The sequence below is a fragment of the Centroberyx gerrardi genome, chromosome 1 (assembly GCF_048128805.1).
Source record: "Centroberyx gerrardi isolate f3 chromosome 1, fCenGer3.hap1.cur.20231027, whole genome shotgun sequence".
Taxonomy (NCBI): Eukaryota; Metazoa; Chordata; class Actinopteri; order Beryciformes; family Berycidae; genus Centroberyx; species Centroberyx gerrardi.
The window spans coordinates 23,628,763-23,656,531 of NC_135997.1; the positions used below are offsets into that span (position 1 = coordinate 23,628,763).

The window sequence follows — 27,769 nt, forward strand, 5'->3', positions numbered from 1 at the left end:
AAGATGTGATTTTCACATGGACACACATCCATCCATTGTATAATAGATCAATTTCACTTAAATTGGCTGGCTTTGTCCCATGGTCTATGCATGGGGGACAAATGTCAACTGTCAATTAAAAAAAAGAGAATGCAAAATAGATTTTGCATTACATTGTCTATAAGGTAGCCTGTTTTACCATGCTGGTGAGATTTGATGCAGCGGAGGAGTGGATCAAAATGCATGAAAAGAATATTTTGTATTTAATATTTTATTGTATATTCCCATTGTGAAATTGCAGGTTTTTAGTGTATGCCTTGCCTCACTCAGCCACTCGAATGCCCCAATGCTACAGAGAATGTGGATTGTTTGCGATGTTTACACCATGGTAGTTCACTGCTGCCATATTATTTGCAAACCTGAGCTAGGCCTGGGCCTTTATCTGGGCTCCATTCTTTTTACATAGGGATGCGAGTATGTCTTGAGCGACTGACAGTCAGCGGGTTCATCTTTGGACCTCTAGTGTCGTTGTGATCGCTGAGGGATTGGCTGGGAATTTCACACCCTGCTCTATATATGGGGTTGAGAGAAGAGTTATTAGCCAAATTAATGTTTAGAGGTAATTACAGGGCCCATAATACTCTTGATTACAGCATGAGGCATCATGACTTCAGTTTGCAATAGCTTTCCCTGTCTGCCTGACTCAGACATTCGTAAACGTGTGTGTGGTGCTGGCACACTCTTGCTACAGTAATAGCGAGGCAGCTGACGTGAACCCTGGCCTGCTAATTTCCCTCTCCCATTCTCAGGTTGGAGGCCCACTTTTCCTGTGTGTGTGTGTGTGTGTGTGTGTGTGTGTGTGTGTGTGTGTGTGTGTGTGTGTGTGTGTGTGTGTGTGTGTGTGTGTTTGAAAGAGAGAGAGAGCACATTGTTTGTAGTTGTATGCTGAAGCCTAGTGGAGGATGGGTGGGTGTGAGTGTATATACATGTTGTGTGTGTGTGTGTGTGTGTGTGTGTATACATGTACGTCATGTTAAATGTATGCATTTGAATGCCATGACCTGGGTATGCGTCTGGGTGTATTTTATGTCACTGTATGTGTGTGTGTGTGTGTGTGTGTGTGTGTGTGTGTGTGTGTGCTGTGACCTGTGTGTGCCTATATGCGTGAGTGTATTCATCATGTTCCACCTCCTTTTTCCTGTCCTGCCCCCTCTGCCCATTGTGCAACAAGAGTCTTTAGCCTGGATGGAGCAGAGTGGATCCCCTGTGGACCCTTCCATTATGTGTGTGTGTGTGTGTGTGTGCGCGTGTGTGTGAGGCTGTTGTCACTTTAGTGTTTATGTATATGTGTGTTTGAGTGTGTGTAGGTCTGTCTGTGTGTTTAGACTGCCTATACCCAGATCCCTGGAGTGTGCCCCCCCCCTCCCTCTATGATTGTTTGCTGTCTCCTCTGATTTGAATAACAATGAGAGGGGGAATGCCACCAGAATGTTTGTCACCCTCCACAGATCACCCAAAATGAGTAAAGTTTTTCAGCCTAGTGCCTTACAGTCGGCCCAGATGTGTTATGGTCTGCCCTGAGGGGTTTTTTGGGCCCGTGATATAAGCTTCCCTGCTATGGATCTAATGCGGTGGAGGGTGAAATAATAAATAAACACTGCACCCTTCTTCCATTGCTCCCAGTAATTTATTTAACTATGTGCAAAATTTTGAATCTAGGCTTTTATCTGGCGTCTAAAGCAGTAGAACCTGAATTCTCCCAACCTTAGATGTCAGAACTGGTTGGCTGTCCAAATGGGCAAAATCTGTAACAATGCACAAATATGCTCTTAATTTGTGCATTAATCATTTTGATACATGAAATTAAAAAGCACTTAACCACACATGGGAAAATGTAGGGTAATTAGGAACATGTGCGCACGTGCATGCTTTCACGTTTCAAATAAGCTTTGGGTGCATTTAAATAATCTCTTCAGTATAATGTAAATAGACTGTATGTCACTAGCAATAAAGCTAGGTGTTGTTTTCCCTCAGATCACGTTAATCAGCGTGGGCCCTCCATTTTTATCAGCACAAAGGGGAAATTGTTGAGGGATTATGATGTTTTAAACACTGGTGGTTACAGCTCGCTGCTTCCTTTTAAAAACATTAGCCAAGAATGAAAATCTTGTGCCCCGACTGGATTACATATTTATTTAGTGAAGGTTTGAGAGCAAGAGGAAGACGAGCGGCCTCCGAGATCCAGCAGCGCTGCAAAAAGCGTTCTCTGTCTGATTAAGCAGCTTGGAGATATGGGACACATCTTGGCTTGCCGAGGAACGTGTCCCGTCTAATTCCCTCATGTGAAACCCCCCCTCCACCACAAGCTAATGAGACATGAAAGGGCGCTTGTTTCCCCTGAGTTGCCCCCCCATATGTGTGTGTAATGGTATGGACTTACATCTCAGGGAACATCGCTTTCTGCGGAAGATCCCACTTGGCTCGGGGGCGGGGTGGTGGTGGTGGTGGTGGTGGTGGTGGTGGTGGGGGGGGGGTTGCGTCAGGCACAGTGACCCACAATTTGTCGAAGTTGACAGTTTGGCCCTCAGGCACCTGCCAGAGACATATCGTCCTTGGCATTGGAGGGGGAAACCTCAGGGGATGCTTGTGGCACAGTACACCCCCCCCCCCCCCCCCCCCCCCCTCCTTCTCCACACCCAACCCCCTCTCCTTCCATCCTTCCTTCTATCTATCCATCCATCCATCCATCCATCCATCGCTCCTCCTATCCACCCATCCTCCCTCCCATATCTCTCCCCTCCCCAGTGCTGGAGCTCGCAGCTCTGGCAGCAGCCTGGCCCTCTGTGAAATTGCAAATGAAAAGGAATGGAAGGTGATTACAGGCTGGGGCTTGATTACATGCACTGTCTCCCACTCAAGGCAGCCACATTAATCACCCTGTGCCAGCACGTGGAACTCAGCTAGAGAGGAGCCACGGCGTAGCTCGAAGCGCTGACTGATTGACTGTGGGATCACACAGTCTCACACACACACACACACACACACACACAGACAGACACATACACATACGCACGCGTGAACACAGACAGAATCTCTCTCTGTTTCTCTATCTTTATGTCCCTCTCGCTCTCTGCGCTGCACCCCCCCCCCCCCCCCCCCCCGCGCTCTCTCTCTCTCTCTGTCTCTCTCGCTCTCTCTCTCTCTCTCTCTCTCACTCTGTCACTTGCCCAAAGACACAGACACATTGTGTTTTGTATCGCTGTCCTCCATTGTGGACGCTGGTGGTCGGAGGGCCCTTTGTGGAGGGGGCTCGTCTTAAATGGCATGTGTCAACTTGTGGCCCTGGGAACGCTTAGGCTCCTTTGTTTGTGATGAGATGATGAGAAGTAGTGTTTACTGATGTGTGGTAAGGATGAGGGTGGTGGCGAGCTGTCTGTCTGAGTGTGTATGTGTTTGTCTCTGTCTGCGTGTGCCTGTGTGTGTGTATGTCTGTGTTTACGTGTGTGTGTCTGTGTCTGTGTGGGTGCGGCTGTGTGTCGGAGTCAGTGGCTGAGATGTTTGGCTGATAGCTGGAGTTTGGCCTTTCTCCCTCGCCCGTCTTATGAGTGGCAGTAATGCTGATGACACCCTGGTGAGAAGACCTGCAGTTGAGCCTCTCTGTGCTCATGCTGGATTAGCTCACATGCACGCACACACACATGCACATACACACACACACACACACAGAGTTTGCATTAGCGCCCAGCCCAGAGTGACTTGCCTCCTGCTGTTAGAAGGCAGCGGTGGCGGCGACAGGTTTCACTCCCTCCTCCTCCTCCTCCTCCTCCTCCTCCTCGTCCTGCACCGCCTCCCTCTCCTCCTATCTCCCAGAAAGGGGAAGCAGTGCCATGGCATCCCACTCTGGAGCCGAGGAGGCCAGAACAAAAGACAGCCTGTTTTCAGAAGGCCATTACTCAGGCTGCAGAGGATGTGGAAACAATAGCCTGCATGAGATCTACACCCAGACCCCACATTCAACCACAGGCTAGCAGGAAACATAAGCCTTGTGCACCGACAGCAGTCTCTCACAGTTTTTGTTCAATCAACTTTATCGTTTGATAAAGTCAGGAAAGTGACCCTTTCCCATCCCCCTCTCATAAACGTGTGGAGACATTTATGACGGTTCAGAGTGAACTGGGGCTCATTAAGAGAGTCTTGCCACACATATGAGCCGGTACACATGGTTTTTCTTCTCCATTTAAAGTCACACTTAAATGAAAAATGACTTTTTCGCCTTTTTAGCTCATTCTAACTATCCTACCATACACCAATTTGACAATTTATGTCAAAACAAAATGAGGCAAAACATTTATTTGATGTATTTTTATATCAAAATCTCATTACTTTTACTTCCTGGAAGACTTCATCATGTACTAGGAGGCTTACATAAAAACTCCAACCAATAAAACTATCAGAGATTTTTGAAAAATCTGGCCCCTCCGTCATTTCCATCAAATAAAACTGCCTCTCTCTCCCTAACTGATATTCTGTTAGTTTACATTGTTGTGTGATCCCTTCCCACATCTTGTCCTGCCTCGATATCCTGTTTCAACAGGAAATGCTTCACATTAAGGAAGCAAGATGCTCTCAAAATGCAGTTTTATTGTGACTTCAAAAAAAATATACCAAAAAACATAAACATTTAAATTTAAGCTATGAATATATTGAAAAGATGCTGTGTTTTTTTCTGTGAACCATTCTTTGATTTGGAGGCCTTCATGGTAGTCCTGGATTGCATGGTTTGCCCTTAGGAGTTTGTGTGGGTCAGCTGTAAACTCTTTATTACATGGGATATGACACAAGGTGGAGACGTGGCAAAGATTTTGGATCTAGGTCAGTGTTTCTTAAAGATGGGGTGGGACTCAAACTGGGTTGCAAACCTTTCTCTAGTGGTTCCCCACATCACTGCAGTAGCCAGATGTGTCCATTAGACTGGATCCCAGGGTGAGACTGAATTTCTCACATTTGGTTCCCAGCCTTAAAGACTGAAACTCTCAAGGTCAGTGTTTTCACTTCAGAGCCATGCCCCAGAGCTGTACTATATAGCCACAGTTCAGCCATTTCACTTCTATTCCAGTTGATTTTTAGAAAGTATGGTATTTCACCATGATGATGTGCTTGTGAAGGAGCATACAAGGATCATAAAATGTTGATGATGTAAAACTCATCATATTGTCCTGTTGGCTTACATGAAGGGCTGCCATTCAGTGTTTCAGCCAGTTTAGTTTAGTATCGGGTTTTGCTTATCTTAGTGGCTCCCATCCATCTGAAACGAAACCAACTGTCAAGAGTCTTCAGTTTGTGTGTGTTGTAATTCCATTATATCAAAACTTTAGGTGCTGATATTTTGTGAAATGGCAGCTTGCTTTGCAGTGTTAACAGTAGTCATTGGCAAGTATTGCTTAGGTGGAAATTGCAAAACTGGTGGCGGAGTGACAGAGTAGTCTAGTGGTTAGACTGTCTTGTCTGCTAATTATTTTGGAAGATCATAGATCACCATAGCAGGCTGTCCATAATAAAAAAAAAAAAAAAATCAAGAATAAGTAAAAACATAATGAGAAAATGAATAGAGATTTTAAAAAATCCCACAGCCATACAGAGCCATGTTGTATCTTGTTGAACACGACACTGAATTCTAAAATAGATTAATAAGATGAAAACTGACCTTATAACTTCTCAGAATCTTACAGGTCTCTATCCTAAAACAAATTCCAAGCTTGTTTTTCTCCACCCGAGCAGTGACATGGTTGTCGCAATAATGGATATCTTTTATAAATTAGAAATCAAGTCTTAATGCCGTATTTTGATGGATTTTGGAGCCATTGGGAGCTAATGTAATTGCCCCTCAGGGATGAATAAAGTCTGTTGAATTGAATTAGGTAAGTCGGTTTCAATTCCAAATTTCTGCTGAGGCAATGGATGGAGCTATATTTGTGGAGTAGATATAAAGTCATCACTAGCCACTGGAGATAAGAACTAGATAGCGCTGGTACTATCCTTGAGAAAGAGGTTTGTTACAGATTTGCAGCAAACACTATTTAGTTCAAGAGGAAACATGGCAACATGGTGCTCATAGTAAAACCTGACCAAAATCTTTTCTACCAGTAGCTCTGCCCTTTTGATCCTGCCCCCCCTGTCAGACACTCTCCAGGAAGTGAGAGTTAAAGGGAACGAAACACTTACACATGCACATACCCACTGAATAAGTATATGCTCACATACATGCAGACACGTGCAGAATGCACGCACAGACGCACACAGATGTGTTTCCCACTTCACGCACTAATACGGCAGCTAGTTTTCGCACAGAGGTCCCATTTAGCTCACAAACATGGGCGACTGCAGGCAACTACTTAACAAATCTTCAACCGCTGCTGCAGTATTCCCTTGCATAAATTGGTGGGGTTAAAAGTTGAAATGTCTTCACATTTATTCAACCTAATTTCCAATGTGATTAATCTAGTATGATTATGAACAAAGAATGTTGGAGGCCTGAGGGAATGGCAGGGTGCCTGTTTGTGCATGTGTGAGACAGAGAGGGAGTGTCCCACTCACTTCAGTTCACTCTTAGTGCAGAGGGCAATTGATTTTCAGCAAGTAACACTCAAGTGAACACAGTAACACGATAATAGCATTCCATACAGTATGGCAGTAAGAATGTGGTTCATTTAGTTGTGCTGCCCTTGTGTACTGTAGATAGTGTTTTACTGTTGCTCACCTTTACAGTTGGTTACTGAATGTGGTCCACAAAGACTTTTGGATGGAAAAATCCCATACACAGGGAAAGCATATGCAGAGAGTCTGCAATGCTGATCAATAGTACATGATTATTGTGACAATCTCACCCAACAACAGTAGACTTCCTCAGGGTTGTGCACCTGAATTGCACATTAGCATTGCTGCCGCTTCTTGCTTCCCCCTCTCTATACATCTATGTGATTTGCTTCTAATTTGGGAGTCTGCATATAGGATATGTGTCTCCAGATAATTTTCCTTTGCTGTGAAGACTCTGTTGTTGATGGAAATTTCCACTTACAGAATGTGAAATGAGTCTGTCAGACGGAGGGAAGCAGGTAGACGAACAGTTTAGAGACGGTTATAGACCTGTATTGAAGCAAAGAGGGTCGAGAAGCTCGCAGACAAAGAAGACAGATGGACAAACAGGCTTTTACCAAGGGGAGGGAATTTGAGAGAGAGGGACATAGATGGAGGCAGACAAAGAAGGATGGAGACAGACAGACCTATGGAAAAAGAGAGACTGACAGACAGACTAGAGAAAAGAGTTGAAGGGAGAGGCTCGAGAGCCTACTTCACCCCCGATATCTGCTGTTGATGAAGATAGAGGAGGAAGCAGTGAAAGGACAGAGCCGCCAGGACTAGACTGACCTAGTGGCATTAATTAGAATGAGAATGGGGAATGTGGAGAGTGAGACAGAGGTAGATGTAGGGGTAAGCCTGGCTAGTCTGGGAGCGGATGTGTGTGGAGTGAGTAGGCGTCGGGGGCCAAGGTTTGGGTTAAAAGAAAGGATTATGAGTTGAATCACCTCAAACTCAGGCTCCTGCTAGCTTTACCCCCTGGCCTTTTGCCCTCAGGGGGTCACTGAGCATTATTGAGGTCATAAGTCATTCCCAAGTGTTGGGGAATGTCCACCGCTCCATCCACTTCTTAAGCACGGACCATCGCTGATAAGTTAATTTACACTCACCTCAGTAACTTCGCCTATGTTTGATGTGTTGCGATTTCCTTTTTTTCTTTTTTTCCTTTTCCGAATCACACAGATCAGACGCAGCCCACAGATTCCCTGAATATTTTACTTGAAAGGCAGACAATAAATATTTCATTATTCATGGTCAGTTGAATTCTTTAAGTGCCACGTCCTTTGTGAGAGCGGCTCTCTGGGTTTGAGTTGCCATATGCGCCTCTCAGGAGAATGCTCCAGGCTTTGGTGTGGGGCCCGATGGCTGGGAATGAGAGAGTGCTTGTTGTGGTTGGCCCAGCGGGGGCTCCAGGAGTCTGCCTGTGGAGGTCATTGGAAGAGCCGTCACCGGCTAAATGCCAGGAAGTGCTTCTGGCTGCACTGCATGACTGGGCATTTGCAACAGCTGGAATCCTGCGCTTGCCCATGGCACAATCCAATGAACACAGAGCCCATCAATTATTTATTGCTGTTAGTGAAGAGGAAGATTGGAAATAAAATGTCCTCTGATGATCTCCTCTGAATCAAGTCTTTGTTGTTTTTTCATTTATTAATGCTTGAGGGTGGTGCAAGCTTTACATCAAATATTGATGTTGCTTCAGTAAGCATACCATTCCAGTCATAACTTACTTAACACATTTAATTTTCACCCAGAAGTGACCATTGCATCTGCAAAGCTCTCAGGCTTGCTCATATGGAGATGTGTGAGCTGACAGGCTGCTCTGCACTGAGATGCACTAATACTTCTGAAATGTCCCTGCACAACCTCGGGCTCTCAGTTAGTGTAAACCGAGAAAGCGATTTAAGGTTGGGTTTGAACGAGGCCTTTCTAGTTTTATGACTTTGTTGAATTGGCTCTTAAATTTTACAGATTAGCTCCCATACTCTGTTGCTGTGAAATAGCATTTGTTCAGATTTCTGAGAGTCATATCTGTCTGCTTTCCCAGAATTTTACTCAGGAAATACTGGTCTCTCTTCATGCAGAGTTGGATTTCATTAGAAGTGGAACACAAAACAAATAAGAGGGCTCTCCATCAACCCTGTGAGCAGTGTAAAGTAATCCATGTGAGCAGGATTTGCTAGGTGGATGGTCAGGTAGTGATGAAGCAGTAGGTATAAAGCAGGATTTGGGTTCATTCTGAATTCAGTCATTTCAAAATGGATAGTGAAACTGCTAGTGATTTATGATGTAGCAATCATTTTGCTATTTCAGAATATCTGAACCTTTCAATTTTGGGATTGTAAAGAAAATCCACTTCCTGAACTTGCTGAATCAAAAGCGAATTGACTCCAACCCAGGCCTAAACCATGTTTTTCTTCGTGAGACGTCCTGTTCTTTTGGTGTAGGGATTAAACAGATTATCTCAAACCTCCGTTTGCAGAGAATGGAGACAAGAAGTCTTGTTGTATAAAACCCCGAGTACCAGCTGTTCCTCTGGTTTCACAACTGATTCAGAGTTGCGCAATCGGGAGAGTGAGATTGCTTTGACAGATGTGGAGGTGTTTTAAGATTGTTGGGCCTGACAAAGAAGAGCAAGGGGTTTGGTGTTGGCAGTGTTATGCTGTGACATCTTTATTTATATCACCATAGTGCTTGCTGAAATAACAAAGCTTTTAACATTGTTTTATTACTACTAAGTTCATGGCTATGTCTAAGTGGTCATAAAATGAAAGTACTCGCATTATCTTGTCAAATGTAAACAAAAATGTCACATGGTGAAGAATAATCCATCCAGTGCAATCGCAACGGATGTTTTCTGACTTACCTCTGTCTCTCACACAGGATGCTCAGGAAAGCAGATTTTAACAATTGGATGGTTAAAATAGACTGCCGCATTTTTCTCCAGTGATGATGGGTTGTCTCCAAAATTTGACTTTTGATGCATCATGATGATGCATTGTAGTATTGTTATGTTGCATGTGGCATGTAATTGATGATGATGATGCTTGTTATTATTGTTGTTAGTAGTAGTATTAGTCGTAGTATTAGTATTATTTGTATTATGTCAAGCTCAGTATAAATTCCTTTTGATTTTAAATTATAATTGACATTACTTTTTATTAGCAATTTTGAATGCAGTAACAGCATGCAGTATTAACCTACAACCTTTAAGTCAGTCTCATTGAATGTTGATCCACAGCCAGTTATATTGAAAATCAGACTACAGTATATCAGATAGTAAGGAGATCCACCTGCGCAGCCACATGCAGGCTAGTGTGTATCTTCCAGTGCTATCTGAGTTCGGCCATAGATGGAGTGTTTGTGTAAGTTCCTGCGGTGAAAGCCAGCGTGTATAGACATGTGCAGCGGGCTGATAAGAGAATAGAGTCAACGTCTGTGTTGCTTTGTTGCTCACTACAAGCCCGAAAGGTAGATCTGATTCTGAAGTGACTTTCAAAACAACAAGGAAAGAATGGGGCATCCTGATGAATCTGTGGGCTAAGGAGCATATCATGCATTCGCAGAATTGCCGGTTCAAATCTAGTTACCTTTGTGAGACATTATTCATTCTCTTATTGTCCTGTCTGCTGTATACTGCCTTCTCAAACAGAAATGCCATTTAAAAAATAATGTTTAGAAAAGTAGACAACCCAGAATCTCTTCCCAGAAACTTCCCATCTGTGATTATTTGATTGCAGTTTGACCCCGTGCCATCACAGCCTGAACAAAGTCAGGTTATCAGCATCCTCTCAAAATTCAATTTTCAATACACATGATCCAACTTTCTCATTAATAGAATTTTCTCATCGTCTCTGTTTACGTGTAAAGAATCAATCTTAAGCCTTGTGGGATTTTGAGAGAGTCGAGAGTTGTTGCTACGGATGCCAATCTTAGTACATCATCAGTCGCCATTTCTTTTTCTTTTTTTCTTTTTTTTTTAAAACTTTGTTTATTGGGTTTTGCAAGAACATACAATTGTGTCATCAGAGCATTTATAAAAAGTAAAAAGGTATATATTCCCTCTATAAAAAGACATTATAAAAAAGTGACAATTGACATATTGCGAAACACCAAAACAGCTTACAAAGACTGAGAAAACTAAAATAACACAACCATCAGTCGCCATTTCAAACTCACACACACACATATACACACACAGGCAGGGAAATCTAGACAGGGTCTGGACACTGTTGGCTAACTGGGGCTGAAAAACAGCGAGACCAGAGCCAAGCAGTAGCAGAAGGACACGACAAGGGGAAAGTAGGGGAAATGGCCCGTGATGACTTCCTGCTTTGAGCTGAAATGCCCCCCTCCCCAAAAATAATGGTCGAGGCTACCTGCAGCATGAAGAATGGGATTGCTGTGAAACTGCTGACCCACCGGCCAGTGTAAGGAGGCAGTGAAGAATGCTTCTGATGACAGAGTGTGCATCTCCCCTGCAGTGGGACTTTTGACCGGGGGATTTGGATTTAACTCACTTATACTCGCTCCTGACCAGCTGGCATCTCTCTTTCTTTCTCCATTTCTCTCTCTCTCCATTTGTCTCTCTCTCTTTCACTCTCGCCCATGCTCTTTTCTCCTTCTCCTTACTCACTAGCACATACTCTCTCTCCCAACTCTTCTCTCTCTGCTGCAAACAGTCTATTTCTCATCAAGCTAAATTAAAACATTTGTAAAGTAGCTTTTTGAGTTACGGGAGACTCGAGTCGGCTTTTCTCTGACCTGGGTGCTAGAGCTCCGAAGAAGGAAATACAGAATTTTGATTCAATCAATGTGTTTTTACTTGGTGGTCAGATCTGTGTAGAATCTTATTTCCCAGTCATTATATTTCCCAGATCTGTTATTATCTGTCAGCGTGTGTGTGTGTGTGTGTGCATTTGTCTGCCCTGGAGGTTGCAGCCTTGGCTCTGCTGTGCTCCACTGAGTCTGCCAGGGGATCTCATGGACGCCTCAGTGGAGCGGGCTCTTAAAAACACTGTTTACCCAGGGAGATTTATTTAAAGTTACAGAGCGACACCAAAACTCACGCCAGATTGTGTGTGTGTGTGTGTGTGTGTGTGTGTGTGTGTGTGTGTGTGTGTGTGTGTGTGTGTGTGTGTGTGTGTGTGCGCGCATACAAGGGTTGGTCAATATTTTTATGCTTGTGCGTGTGTACGTATATACATACATGCATGCATGATGCAGTGGGAGAGTTGAGATGCACTAGGCTATGAAAACAATAGGAACGTATTGGAGGACGGTTCCAATGCTTAAAGGAACAGTTCAACCCAAAATGAAAATTCAGTCATTATCTACCCACTCCCATGTCAGTTGAAACTCCATTTAAGCTCATAGGTCCATCAAACACACAGCGAGTTAGCCCCCGTAGTTCTTCCAAACTATTGAAGTTAATGGACACATCTTTTAACGGCTCCAAAAAATCATAAAATATCCATTAAATTTCTCCAAACAGCTTGGCAGCATAATCCAAGTGTTTTGTAGCCAAACAATTGCACTTTGGGTCCAAAAGTCCAATATTCATCTCATTATCTCCTATGTGCGACCAGTGGAGCTGTAAAAAAGATGGCCCCATTAGCTGCAGTAGTTTGGGAGAAGACTGAGACTGACTAGAGCCAAGTTGCTGTGTTTGCGTTTCCTACGAACTAAAATGGCGTTTCAGATGACGGAGGGGGGGTGAGTAGATAATGACTCAATTTTAATTTTGGGCTGAACTATTCCTTGAAGGCCCAACAACTACATTTCTCAATATCTGGTTTTTACAGTGGGCTGCAAGTGGTCCACTGATTTATGCTGATTGCAATAACCATGAAGGTCCTGTGTTCTTGGCTACAATGCATTTGGCATCAGAGAGTTTGTGTCTCAGATTCTGCTGAGTAGATAATTGCTTTTCCCTATGATAAGTTGACAGTTGGAAAGATAATAAAAGATGCATGAGATGTTGCCTTATATCACTGAAGACTTGTCAGGCAACCATTGACAAGTTAAGGCTTTGGAATGAAACACTGGCCGGTGTCCAGCCTGTAGAACAATATGACCATTCTCTTTCTTCATGAGAGTGTTAAAAAGCACACAGATCCCAGTTAAGGTCACTAAAAATGGCTTGGCAGTGTATTTTCACAGGCAGAAGTTCAATGGCAGAAATGCATGTCAATTAGAAGGAATACTATCTGAGTGATTTCTGATCAGTGAAGGAAATTATAATATCCTGCTAACCTGTGGCTGGTAGTTTTTCCAGACTTGGCTAAAGCAAAATAGTCTAGCCAGAATTTGAAGATGATCTTATGAAAATGGTATGATGATAGCAGCTAATTAATGATTTCAGGCTAGCACACAAAGTACATAAGTGCAGTATGCAGCCACCTACTGAAACACTGGCACTCCTCTTCTGGCTTAGTTTTCATACTGATTTACTAACAATATTGGAATATAAATGTGCATGTAGACGCACGTTCAGTTCAGTTCACTTTTATTGTCCACAAGGGAAATTCAGCTTGCAGCCAGGCACAGTAAAAACGCACAAGAACAGACAACACAGATACCATACAAATACAAAAAGATTGATCCCAAGACAATTAAAAAGGGTGGTGGCAGATACAATGGATGTGCAAGAAGAGAGCAAAGAGATATTTGTGCAAAATGTGTGAAGTGCAAATGTTAAATGTTAATATGAATATGTTGTTGTTTTGCATTTTGACTATAATATATCAAGAGAAAATCTTAAAGATTCAATTCAGAGTTGTATTTTTTTACCATCACAATTTTAAGTTGGCTATATTCACAAATTATCTTCTATCTTATCTTATCTATCTTATCTCTAAGAGTTTGATTTGTAGATTGATGATAAGCTTTTTGGAACTTTGTGAATATAACTTAAAATACAGGTCTTATACACTTATTAAATACACTTATTTACGTGATTAAAATCATTAGAAATGTAAACAAAACTTTAACATCATGAGAAATGATTAGAAATAGAGTAAATTTCATCATGACAAAAATGTACTCAATCCAATAAATCAGTATGAAAACTAAGCCAGAAGAGGAGTGCCAGTGTTTCAGTAGGTGGCTGCATACTGCACTTATGTACTTTGTGTGCTAGCCTGAAATCATTAATTAGCTGCTATCATCATACCATTTTCATAAGATTATCTTCAAATTCTGGCTAGACTATTTTGCTTTAGCCAAGTCTGGAAAAACTACCAGCCACAGGTTAGCAGGATATTATAATTTCCTTCACTGATCAGAAATCACTCAGATAGTATTCCTTCTAATTGACATGCATTTCTGCCATTGAACTTCTGCCTGTGAAAATACACTGCCAAGCCATTTTTCAACAGTATACATAATTGTGTGTGTGTGCAGCCTTGAATGTGTGGGTGCATAAAACTTATTCTGTGTTTTTGTGTGTGTGTGCACATGCAGCTTTAGCAAAAGTGTGTCTATATGTTTGCTGGTGTACGCATGTGCTTTTATAGGAGACTGACGTTTTGCTGTCCTCTTTCCTCCTCAGTACATTAAGATCCCAGCTCCCACTCCAGAGTCGCCCTCTGCTCTGCGCCTCTTCTCCTTCTACCTGTCCAGCGACAGCAAAGACCAACCTCAAGCCAGCTTCGACTGCATCCACCAATATGTTTCGAGGTATGGAAGTAAGCAGTAGAGAGACTTGTAAATCAGAGTCTCATTATGTTGCCAAATAATTAAAGGGCTCCTTGCAAGATGAGATAAATCAAGTCCTCCTACATTTTTTCAAATGGAATTCAGCCACTATTTTTACCCAGCTCTGGTCCTAGATCAGACCGGGCTAAATGGGACACCAGTGGTTGCCCGGGTCCAGGGCCACCCATCTAGAAATAATTTTGCCACATAAATCAGCAAGGTCCCAATAGTTTCCAACAATGCTTCCTTATAGAATGATTAATATATTGCTGAGCACAATTCCAGTCAGCAAAATTTGGCTCTAAAAATACAAAAAATAACTGAATCAGTGGAGGCTGGAAAAGCTTCCAGACCCTTGTGTCACAACATTTTTAGACACAAGGCTTTGATGTGGTCAGCTGTTGTGGCACATGTGACCCCAAATGATAGCTTTGTGTCTTGTCCAAAGGTCATCACATTCTTTTTCATGGATCCTCATGTCTCTCTCTGTAACCACGTCGCCTAAGTCATCATGAGAGTCAGTGAGCGCACTGTTTGTTGTGCGCAGGACCAGGCAATTGTAATTTCCTGTATATTTCTGGGCGGACCCTCTCATTACTGGAACCTGTGAGGCCTTGTTTGTGGAGTGGCCATGCAGGGAGACAGAGGGTCATGCTCTGGTGCTGCCTCCCGCTGCCAGCTGCCGAGCTGTGGTCTGAACTCTAGCTAGTTCTGGTTCCAGTCAGCCGCTGGAGCCAAGAGCAACATCACAAACACTGGGCTTATTTGCCTCGGTCCAGCTCTGGCGTGGGGGCGACCCTGGACAACGGAGACAAAGATCTTGCTCTCTCTGCCTGCTGCTTGTTTTGATATTTACAGGATAAAGAGGAGGAATGGACAATGTTTAGGTCTTTATAATGGTTTAGTGGAAAATACTAGAATTGTTACCAGAACTTGAAAGAAAGCTCTTATTTATGTAATATGGGAGAAAGTGTGTTTGGCAGCACTGGGAATCACTAATTTATTTACAGCACCAATGCAGTCCAGGTTCAAGTATTAAACCTTTTACTTCTGTCCAAGATGGGTCTTGTTTTGTAACTGTGCTGTCAGGAGCCAAGCTAATCCTGGTGGTTTTCCACAGGCTCTATCCTGCTTTGAACTAGCGAGCTAGAGGGCTATATCTGGACAGTGACGTAACATAACCGTAGGCCTGTCTTAGCCGGCTTCGACCACAAAGCCACATTATGCTATATGGAGTCTGTTTGCCTTCTGCTCTAAGCTAGTTTACGGGACTATGTCTTGGCAGTGTAAAGTGTATAGGGGGGCTGGCCTTTAGCCTGCAGAAAGTCCTGAGGTCCTATACGACTGTTTGTTTTGTTTTGCAGCGAGGGCCGCGAGCAGCTGGAAGGCCAAGGCAGCATCCAGGACAAGATCACAGTGTGCGCCACCGACGACTCCTACCAGATGACCCGGGAGAGGATGTCTCAGGTGGAGAAGGACAGCTGGAGCCGCTCTGCCATTGAGATCAAACCTGGAGCCACGCATCCGAGTAAGACTTCCTCTAGAGGCCTCTTGGGACCAGAGCAAAAATGTGGTCACACATATACATACATACATGGGTACATTTTTGTGGGCAAAGGGCAAAAGGGCCTTCAGCTTAGAAAGGTATTAACAAATGGGATGCAGGTAACACAAGGTGATGTAAGGAACAAAAATAGAAATATAATAGTTGTAATAAAAGTTAAATAATTAAAGGAATATTTTAATTGCCTGAGAAATTGTATAATGTTATCATGACCTTTAAACTGTGAGCCAAAATTTTCCTTGTTATGGGCACAAACATCTCTGTTCTGCTAGAGCTCTCTATGAAACCAGATGTGAAAGCCATATTTTTTGCTTGTGTAAATAGGGTCCAAGGCTAACACTAGCTCTTATATTTGTTACTTTTGCACTCTTATTTTAGTTTGTGGTTGTCATCTCGCTGTTGTGCCCAAATTACACAAGCGTAAATGTAGCTTTTTTGAAGATGGCTTTGGCCAAAGGGAAGTTTTGTATTGTTAAAAGTCAACAGCATCTGTCCTTAAACCACCACCTCTGCAGGTAGCGGGCCAAGGTTAGATTCAAAGCCAGCTTCTTCCCATTTAGTTTGCAGAAAGATGTCTTCAGAAAGAAATGATGTACCTTTTTGGCTTACAAAAAGGAAAAGTTTGCTGCTCAAACTTGGAGCTAGTTTGTAGCATATTTTCAGGAAACTATTTAGTTTGCTGAACTGGCTGAAAGCTTGTGCAGCAATAGCTGTCTATTTTTGCAAATATACCCTGAACTTCTGATAATAATAAAAAAAAGTTAGCTAGAGGTTTGCCACAAAGCTAAATTGCATAAATTGGCAGGTGATTTGCAGTTTTGCTGCAACATTTAACTTTTGCCACAATTTCTAATAAATTTCTTGCAATGTTTGCCAGAAACTCTGTTTAGTCTGTATTCAATCAATACAGTTCCTTGATTTCAGTGGAGCCATATCTCAGTGACAGCCAGTGATGATATACTGCAAAAGCTGCTCACAGCCTATGAACATATGATGTTGTTTTCATATTATGTCTATCACCTAGGCTACCATAAATCAATCATATGTGGAGAGACATACACTGGCAAGCAAGCTGTGGTTCTCTTTTAATTTAAATTTTTTTGTATTCCTCTCCAACCTTTGGTGTGATTATGCAATATTGTTTCTTGGCATGACTGTAGACCCCCCTGTCAGTGCTGGAGCTGCAGAAAGGAGGGAAGCTTTTGCTCCGGGCGGTTCAGGCCAGTTTTAGATGGGGTGTATTGTGCAACATCAGGTCTTTAGGTGACGATGACTTTGCAACATACGTATGTGCCCATAGGGACACATTTAATATCAGCGCTCTGCATTCCCTTCTCTGCCTCAGGAGGTGCTCAAAAACACACAGTACATATTATCAGGCATGCCAAAACCCATAGAGCACACATTCTGACACTCCATACATCCCACACCATAATTCTTACGTAATTTAGTGTTTTTTTATGATGATTTAATGGCAGGTAGTAGACTAATGATAATGGATAGCGTTATTATCTCCTGGCAGCACATACTTCTGTGGTGCTGAGCCTTCTTTTCCCGTGCCACTGCCCCGTTCTGACCTTCAAAGCACAGCTTAACGTGTAATGGGATTAGCAGAGAGAGATGGCTTTCACTGCCCTAACATATCCTAGCTGCCCTGTCCGTCTGAGCAGGGACCTCAGCAACGATGAGTGGGCAGTTACATCGAAAGACTAATAGCCACTCAAACGCATGAACATGACACCTGAGGAAAAATGTAATTAAAATATATCTTTTGCTAAATGTTTTCCCATTAGTCAGCCAGTTGGCCGGTTTGTGCGGCCACCTAAACAGGTGAATGCAGTGCTGGCGTGGGTGATGGTTTAAAATTCAGGCCTTTTCTCTGTCTTGAACTCTGAAGTGTCACATCTCAGTACTTGTTCTGACCACCAACATGAGAATGTGAAATGTTCTGTGTTTTGTGTTTGCGTGACACATTTCATTTCAGTGAGTTCCAGGAGTGAATTTTCCTTGCTCAGGGCTTCTGAATTAGTTCCAGTAGGCTTAAGCCAAAGTCTCTCTAAATGTCAGAGAAAACTCTGAAAATGTACTGAGACACATGTTTGAAGTAAAAGAAGGTGTTTTCGTTGTAAAATTTATAGAGACAAATATTTCATACAATGTGCATAGAAATTGTCAGTTTTACTTCATGTTCTGTAGAGTTTAGGGGAAGGTGATCCAAAAGTAACTGATTTAAAAGAAATGAATCAGATCGCATCACTGAGTTTCAGTTTCAGTTATTCATGAATTCCGTTACTGATTACAGTTAGAGCAGGTAATCTGTATCATATTGCATTTTGACAGTAACCCTCCTGTTCCTGCTCACCATCTGGTCTTCCTGTGTGTCCAGGTAAATGCGTCAAGTTCCAGAAGAGGCCCGCTCCTCTGTCTGCATCAGACAGCAGCTTCCATAAGCACTCTCCCAACAACCGGCGGAACGGCACCGTGGCCCCGCCGACCCAGAAGCCCCTGAGGGAGCGCATCATCCACCTGCTGGCTCTCAAACCCTACAGGAAACCAGAGCTGCTGCTGTGGCTGGAAAGGGAGAGAGCCAGCCCCAAGGACAAGGCCGAGCTGGGCGCCGTGCTGGACGAGGTACGCACAAATAGATGCTCTCTCACACACAAACACAGACATACACACACTACATTTTCAACAGACACATCATGCCCAAATGGTAGCATGTGGGAACACCCACCCACACAGGTTTTGTACATTTACACGACCTACACACTCTTAAGACACGCGTGTATACATCTAGATAAATATTGTAGGCACATTGTTGCTTGTGTGTGCGCACATGCATATAAGGCCTATACATATACTGATTACCTACACATAAGAGTGCGCACACACACACACACACACACACACACACACAGGCTTTACACGGCAAGAGAAAATCTGCCCTTTGAGCCCATTTGACTCAGGATCTGAAAAGTAGAAGTCCAAGTACCAGCTATACAGGGGCAGAAGGGGAAATTGTTTGCATGGCATGCAAACATATAATCTTGTACTGAGTGAAGCAAAGGGCCAGTCATGCTTTAATTGAAATGGTGATCTAATTTAGAGCTGTTTACTGTATGCTGTTTTCCTGTATACATTTTTGACTACTTCCTAAATGATGTTTGTGTGTGCTTGGACATTCATGTGTGTGTGTGTGTGTGTGGGTGGGTGGGTGCGTGTTTGTATGCTTGCTGGCCCTCACGCCTGTTTCTGTGTGCATGCACATGTGGTTTTTGTGGCGTTATGTGTGTGTGTGTGTGTGTTTGCGTGTGTTTGTGTAATTAGGTCGGCACTGTAATTGTCTCTGCTGAGATTGTGTTTGCTGTGGGGTGGGTCGGCTCTGTCAGGAGGCCTCTGAAAGATGGATGTCCTCAGAGAAATGCAGTCTGGCTAGATTATAGAGGAGGCTAAAGTCGTCACTGTGAGAGAGAAAGCCCCAAGGCCTGCGTGGGGAGACTCTCAGATGGGAACCTCAGATTCGGAGAAAAGTAGTTCTGCTTTTCAGGAATATTGCGCTCTGAGAAAGAATGTGCCACTTTCAACACATCCATGAGTCATGGTAGTGACAGTACGTGTTTGACCTAACAAAAATGCATATTGTGTTGATATGTGTTGCTAGCATGGCTGGGCAGTACTACTCATTTAACTTCGCACCATGGTAAAAAAAAAAAAAAAAAGCCCACTGACACCCTCACTAATTTTTCTCTTTCAGACAACATGACTATAGAGTTTAGACATATTGAGTGTACTATTTCAATGTACAATGTAAATTCTGCAATATAATCAGTATGGTTTTCAATGTAGAAATATGGGTATATTTAAATCAAATGTTAAGTATAAATCTGTTTTTACAAGGCAGAACAATGGTAGGAAGTGATTTTACTAATCGCAATTTTCACCTTATTTTGGTGAATATTGTGATGATACCATTTACTTGGATATTTTTGGTCAAGATAACAGTAGCCTGAAAATTAGATACTGGCCCACAGCTAGATGAGAGGTTCTAACAGATGATGTGTTGACAGTGGCACAAGGTTTGTTGTCTCTAACTCGACACACGTGTAAATTGACACATCCTCTCTGAGAGTGTGGTTAAATCTGTTATTGTAAATACTGTTGTGAAACGACTGGGAGAAAATTGCACGGTAGTTTTGTTTTTCTGGAGGGACAAAATTAAAAAAAACATCAATAATTGAAAAGTGTGGCTAATTATCCTGATATTATGCATGCGAGTGTTTCTGAATAATTCATCAGTTGAATTAATACTCATTGGACTGATTTGAAGGATCAAAGCTGGGGTGTGCACTGTATGTTGAGAAATAACAGCTTAACATGATGGTATCTAACAAAAATGAAGACGCACTACAAACAAAATAGACCCATTACTGTATATAAGAAGTTTGCTACTTTGAAGACTGGTAATAGAGATGCAGTGGAAACAGTACAGCAGTAAACACATGACACGCTGTAAAAATAGCCCACTATTTAATTGTGGCTCAAAACATCCCCATTTAGGGAATAAGTGTTTTATGTTCCTGCATTAATGTGGACAATTGCTGGTAAAACTGTATTTTTACTTCTGACGGATGTTGAGAAGCGCCATGAAGTGAACTCAGGTAATCTAAGGCAGCATCACACAGGAACAAAGCCTCAGATTTTTAACTCTACATGTCCCAGATATGGCTGTTTAATACGTAGATATGGGAAAACTATCTGCTCTCTTATGTTCTGGTATGAGTGAAAGACTTGTAATGAGAGCTGAAAGTTACCTTGCGCTGTACCATGTGTTTCAGGTGGCCAAAGTGAATCCCAAAGACAGCAGCTACCTGCTGAGGGACGACTTCTACAAGCATGTGCAGAGGGACTGGCCGGGATACGCCGAGGAGGAGAGGCAGATGATCAGCAGGCTGCTGGCCAGGTGGGTAGAGGCTCTGTTACAACAAATTATTAATTGCATTTCCTTTTTTTTAAATTATACATGTTACAGCTGCAATATTCAACTTTTGTCACATTAAAATGGCATTAAATAAATAGGATATATTATACCTCATCCCTTATCAGTATGTGTTTGTCTGTGACCCCGTATGTAAATCCCCCGCTTTGTCTGATATTGGATTTTCAATAATGTCGGGGACATTTTGGAGTGAACACCAGGAGGAGGAGGGTGGGACTAACTATATTCTTCACTGACTCAAGGCAAAAGGTTGAATATTGCAGCTTTAAGGAATGAGGTGTTTAGCTGCAACCCATCACCTTTGGTAAATGTGAAAAATAATATAAAAGTATTGCAATACTTTCCCCCACAATATTATATCAACACACTAATGCCAAGTATTGATATTTACCTCTGCCAAGGAGGTTATGTATATTTGTTTGTCTGTCAGCAGCATATTTCAAGAACTAATGAAAGGATTTCCATGAAATTTGGTGGACAGATAGGCCTTGGGCCAAGGAAAAATTGATTAGATCCAGAGCTGGGATTTCCACCATTAGACAATCATGTTTTATTAGCCATAACTATGAAATGAATAGAGATAGAGACTTCATTCCAAATCCTAAGGGTATGTTTGCAGGGTCAAGAAATCAATTTAACTTAAAATTTAAGTGGTAGGAATGATGCCTTTGGGTGTAACAGCAAGTTGAAGAGTTGTTCAGCATTGGCGGAGGTTTGTGCTCTCTGAGTGCCTTCTAGTTTCAATTGGATTTCAAGGATATTAATGTAAGACCCAGTTATAGTGCTCGATCACATGATGTTCTTAGATGGTAAAAGGTCCTTTACGAAAGGGCTTTAAAATCCGAAAGATCTTGAGTTTTATCAAGTAATTGGTTTATGGCTCTGTGCTGTCTCTGTATAATTAATTTGGACATTTCATTGCCTGAAGGAACATGATTCCATTCGCAGAAAAGAAAAATAGTCCAACAGCAGTCCAAGAAAAACACAATAGATAATCATAATATATAGCGGTCTCAAATCAAAACATTAAGAGACCCGCTTTTATCATATCCTGGCCCAAGTATCACAACAACATTGTCCCCCTGGTGAGAGAGGCGGGTGTGTTTCACTGCTCCACTGCTGCTCAGGCTTTAAGCACAGGGCTTTACTGTTGAACCGCTGTTTTATCACTCTGCCCTGCAGCCCATTATAGGGCGGAGCTTCCATCTGTGGCCTGGGGATCTTTTCACTACAGGAACAGTCAAATGGTTTTTAAAACTTTGTTTATAAGGCCGTCCTACAGAAATGACCATGTTACCTCACACCACTTCTGAATTGTGGAACAATAAATTACCGTATTTGGTCACAAGAGTGTCTTATTTTGGTGTCACTGCAGAGTAAATTATATCTAGTTTTGGTTTTTATACTTAATGGAGCTGTCTACAACAAAATCTCAGATCAAAATGAATTTTTCATCTCACACAGTGGGGTCCATAGGCTACTTAAATACAATATCCTGCCAATAGGTTTTGGAATGGCTTTTTCTGACGTTTTCACAATGCCTTGTTTTGCAGGCAACAATCAAGTTATCAAAATCCTTAGAGGAAAAAGAAAAAACATAACCATGTACAAATCATCAGACTCTGTAAAAAAATAGACCTGCCTCAGAATAATAACAATAAGTCAAAGCAAGTACCAGACATAATTTCATCATCAATGTCTACAGTACCTTCAACAACTATTCATTAGTGCTGACAATGGTAATTATCATGAATGACAAAATAGGGTTGGTGGTAACAAAATAAAAATGGGAATTGCTGGACATGGTGACTTGCATCTTGACAGGTATGACTGTTGTCTTTTCCCACTAGCGTGACAGAGCTTTAGTGGCTCCCATCTCTTTCTCCCTCGTCCACAACTCTCTCTACAGATGCTACTCAACACCACCAAACAGAGCCTGCATGTACCTGCTACACACCGTAGCTGTATAGCATTTGCATGCTTACTTTTACTCGTTCACCTGTAAAGCCCCATACCTTTGCAGTGACACCAAGTACAGTGTAATGTTTTGAAATGGCACATATGAAATATCTATTTGTCTGGTCTCCCAATTGCCATGTCCTTCCCTCCTGTTTTACAGGAAGTTGCAGCTGCACAACACCAGCCAATCAAGGAATCTCCAAGCAAACCAATCTGTACAGAAAACTTCAGAGGATTCGACACTGCATCACAGCACAGGGAAAAATCCTGCAGTGGTAAATCCACCTTGTTTTTCTGAATATCTGTGAAAGTGACTACTATGTATGAACTTGATTGTTTTGGGATAGTATCTTGTATGTTATGTTTAACTTAACATCAGCATCAGAATGACAAGCTATTTTTGCAAGCTGTGCTTAGGTATTGTATGGAAACATTAATGTATAATTTGAGAGATAAAGGTTGTTCTCCTTTTTTTTTTTTTTCATTTTCTCTCTCCCAGAAACGCCCAGTGCCTTTGGACCCACTGGAAAGCCTAGCAGTTAAGAGACAAAGACTGGCAGACCAGAGGCTGCAACAGCAGCCACCTGTAAACGGACTCTTAAACAATAAAGGAGGACGAGACAATGCACCTCCCACCCTCAACCCCAGTTTCCACACAAAAACAGAGTTTCAAAGGACAAGTAACCATGTTGGGAACCAAAATGGCTTCCCCGGGGGCCAAAATGGCTTCCCACCTATGCACAAACTGTCCAGCTCCTCTGACACACCTGTGTCGGAGACCGGGAAGCCAGCACCCAAAGGGAGCAGCCACCAGCTGCCGCAGGCTGACTCTAACTGCACACACCAGCAACTCGCCAACAGCCAGCACAGAAAGAAGAAATCTAAAAAGCACAAGGACAAGGAGAGGGAGCGGTTAAAAGACAACCAGAGCAGTGAATGGTTGGAGACCAGTCCTGATCTCAAGCAGAACCCTGACAAACTTGACAGTAAGGGCCTCTTTACATAACCTTTTCCTTTTGATCACAGATTTGCCTCCATTTTTCATGTTTGCTCACAGGCTAATACCAACACAGTGATGTAGTATTGAGGGGTAAGTGTTTAGAAATTTGCACCATGTTCACATTTCCTGTTTAAAGCTAGATTCTTTCCTCCTTTTGTGCATTACGTTGACTCCCATGTGAGTCTTGGTAGCAGATCGGAGATATCACTTTATTGCTTCCAGACTGGGACTGTTTTCGTGTGAATATTATATTGTATCATATGGCAGTTGGCATACCCCTAAAAAACACCCTTTGTTATCATCTGGCTGTGAACCGACTTGTTCCCTGAGTGAGTCTCATGCACACAGGGCTACAAAATAACACGTTACCACACAGGCTTCGAGCAGATGACCAGTGGTAATTCTGTGTGTGTGGTCTCTCTCTTGAGCGAGTGTTTGTTTGACTGGCCATTGGTGCACTTATATAGTATTATCTCATAAGCCCGTCTGTGTTTGCTCCCTTAAGCCCATTCTCCTGAGTCCTCAGTGTGTTATGTGGCTGATTGACTCAATAACAGCTCGAGCAGTGCATTAGGTCTCTAAGCCGAGCTGTCTCCTGATACCCGCGGGCTCTTAGCTCGTCTGCACAGAGGCAAGCGGGCGGGCGGGCGGGCAGACACACTCACACACTGACCTGAAGCAAAACAAAAACACACCGCTAAGCATTTAGGCAATGACAAAGTGTCATTGGGATGGCTGTATTGAGTTGGCTCGGGCTAATGTCGTTTGCCTTGTCTCGGTGCATTTTTCAGATCCTGACATCACAAATGCTGTGGCCTCCGAGGAAAAGCCGGATTACGTGCTGTGAGTGTAAACAGATGATTTATGATGATTTTGTTTTGGTTGTCCCACATGCTGTCACTGCCACAATTGTCTTTTAACACATTTAGAATATGTTGGCTGTTGAATGTGTTGATGGCAAACAGCAGGCTTAGATGAGCATGCTTGCTGAGCTACTGCTGCATACTACTACTACTTCTGCTCCATCCCCAACAGTAATTATTTGGAAAAATCAGATCAATTTGCTCTTTTCTGCTGAATGGTCAAAAACAAATGGTCTCTTGACTAGTTAGTAGAGAGACATTAGAGGTTTTGTTGTTTTGTTTTGTTTTGTTTTATTTTTATTATACAGTATACTTTGGTCCTACTGGAAAATTCAAGAATTGTCTGTGGTGCTAATGCATGAAGGGAGATTTATCAAGTGGTACCACTGTAACATAAAAACAGTATGGCACTTTGTTGCCACCTTGTGTGAAAAAAAAGGTACAACACAAAATGGAAATAAAACAGACTAATAGAACTAGTCTCTTTGAGATAGTTCAGCTTAAAAAAAAATCAAAAAAGATATAATTACAGACTAGAACAATTATCCTGATCACTTTTAGCAGGACAAAAATAATGGAGGAAGAAGGATTTAGGTGTCGATGTTATTCCACATTATACAATAATTGGTCCCAATTGATCAATATGATAGGCTAAGACTGATTCTTCCTGTGATGTTATTCAACATAACGTCACAAGTGCGTCATGGCTATCTGTATAAATAGGAGTTTGTCCATGTCTCTCTGTTTAGTACATACAGCACCATAACTAGTGTGGAGCAGCGTCAGAGGTATCAGGACGACTTCTGTGCAGAGTATGACGAGTACAAAGACCTCCACTCCAGGATCGCCACCATCACTCACATGTTTGTTCAGCTGGGATCCAAGATCAAGAGCCTGTCCCCTGGCACACAAGAGTACAAGGTACACACGTGCGCTCATACATCTGAATGATTTATTTATGTTCAGGTGAATCTGTAAAGCCACCGGGCTTTAAACAATATAGATGCGCATATTAAATGCAAGCATGCACACACACTGCTATTGTCTAGGCTCACAGTGCTGATTTGTGGTGGGATTTGTTTTTTGTTACCTGAAGTTACCTGAATATTTCCTGTTTAATGAACTGTGTTTTGTACCATTTTAGATAATGGAAGACCAAATACTGGAGAAGTACAAGAAGTATAGAAAGGTAAGCCATAGCACATTTGCTGTCATTTAAATGGCTCAAGTTATTTTGCCTTTTACTGCATCGTGCCTCAAACTCCTTGAAGAAATGTAGCTCTGTATGCTAATCTGTGCTGCAATCTACCTCACTCCATCTTGTACATCTACATGATATGCAAAGAAATCCAAGAAAGGAAATTTAGAATTTGTAGAGCAGAATGAGAACAAATCCTAAGGAACAAAACCTGTTCAAATTGCACTGTCATGTTTTTTTTAATAATGGTGGCAAAAACACAAAAAACAATGTCCTTGCAGAATACAGACGCAGCTGTTTGATCACCTTTCTAAATCAATGTGTTGCCAATATTCCATCACATCCACATCCCTATGCTAGCATATCAATGCCATGACTAAATGGTCTTTCAAGATGCTCAAAATGGTTAGTGGTTAGAGTTAGTGATCAAGGCTCATGAAAGCACTAGTTTGAAAACTAGCATGTCCTGTCCTGTTGTTACAAGGTAACCACAAAATTATGATCCTCTCACTCTGGCATCAACTGGTTACAACCGGATAGAGCTGGCAAAGCAATTATACGTTTATAGGTGCAGTGTTTATTCCGTATGGTGTTGGAAATGCATAAAACATTATCCTTGCTGAAGCAGCATATGGGCACCTGTTGCTAAACAGCAGAAAGTTACAAAGGTATTATCTCCTTTAAAGTCAGCAGTGAACTAAGCTCAAGTAACTTTCAGTACAAGGAAATATGAATGAACACTCCTTATTGTTAATGTTTTTGGCAGTTGGCCAGAGTAGAAGGAGGATGAAACCCTTCAAGGTGTATGTTCAATTTGATTAGATTTGAATGGACCTTCTTGCACTTTGCTTCATGTGGTTCTTAGTCTCTGCATCATCCATTTAAATATTTCACACGTCATCCGCTATTACGCCTTACTTTGCTTAGTGCACACAAATCATGTGCTGACAATAAGAGTCTTTTAAAAAATTGGTCCCCCAGGGGAAAACAAGTGTGAAAAGCTGTGATTCTAATGCTTTCTCCTGTCTCTGCAGAAGTTCCCAGGCTACCGGGAAGAGAAGAAGCGCTGTGAATATCTCCATGAGAAACTGTCCCACATAAAACAGCTCATCGCAGACTACGATGTCACTCAGGCCTCTTCATAGCATTGGTTCTTATGTGTTGACCACTGATGTTTTGAGATGGGAGGCCCTGATTTGTATAAAGAACATAGGTTTGAAAAAAAGAAGCGTTTTCACTTTAGAGCCCGATCAGAGCTTTGGGATGAGACTGCAACGGTTCGACACAGGCTGCCGCTGTGACCGCTGATGGTTAAAAGACAGCAGCAGACTTCCTTGTGGTTTTTGTAAGTCTGTTTGTTTCAAAGTGATCACTGCTGTCATATTGACATGAAAAGTCCAAGTGAGGGAAGAAAATTGTCTCGGCGCTTCTGAGATTTTACATTCAAAGTCATCTCAGAAAGGATTTGTGTGCAAATCGTAATACCGTGACAAAACAATCTCATTTGTCGTGGTTTTTGTCCTGTCGCCCTGTTAAAACCAATGTCAGTGTCGGCCATGTCCTTGGAAGTATGTAAAAGGTAGCAAATATGACTTTAACTTATTCACCCTGTTATGGACACATGTGGCATACATCTTCGTTAACTGGAACACTGCTTAAGGCAAGTTTTCCAGTTAAAGATTAATTCAGACTCAGCCGATATGCAGCATACAAAGAGTGTACAAAATACTAGGACCACAAGCCTAACATTGAATTACTGCCTTTTTGCAGATCCTGTATCTCAGTTGTTTTATTGCTTCTTTAATCTGTCTCCTGCCCTACATCTACATCTCCTCTTCGTGATTAAAAGTAGCAACCAGTAAGGGGCCAAAGCTTT

General features: G+C 42.3%; 1 protein-coding gene across 2 annotated transcripts in view; it reads left to right on the forward strand.

Moving 5' to 3' along the window:
* Positions 1-27,299, forward strand: part of LOC139920940 (RNA polymerase II elongation factor ELL2-like) — a 30,531-nt gene extending 3,232 nt beyond the window's left edge. Inside the window, exons 3-12 of one of the 2 annotated variants that reach the window (XM_071911045.1) lie at positions 14,168-14,295; positions 15,678-15,841; positions 18,264-18,508; positions 20,713-20,837; positions 22,993-23,107; positions 23,332-23,818; positions 24,624-24,675; positions 25,445-25,616; positions 25,840-25,884; positions 26,928-27,299. In XM_071911045.1, coding sequence (XP_071767146.1) covers positions 14,168-14,295; positions 15,678-15,841; positions 18,264-18,508; positions 20,713-20,837; positions 22,993-23,107; positions 23,332-23,818; positions 24,624-24,675; positions 25,445-25,616; positions 25,840-25,884; positions 26,928-27,038 — 1,644 coding nt within the window. In that variant the 3' untranslated portion in view covers positions 27,039-27,299. The remainder of the gene's footprint in view (positions 1-14,167; positions 14,296-15,677; positions 15,842-18,263; positions 18,509-20,712; positions 20,838-22,992; positions 23,108-23,331; positions 23,819-24,623; positions 24,676-25,444; positions 25,617-25,839; positions 25,885-26,927) is intronic. The other variant, XM_071911047.1, reaches the window with a different exon arrangement.
* The last annotated feature ends 470 nt before the right edge of the window (positions 27,300-27,769 follow it).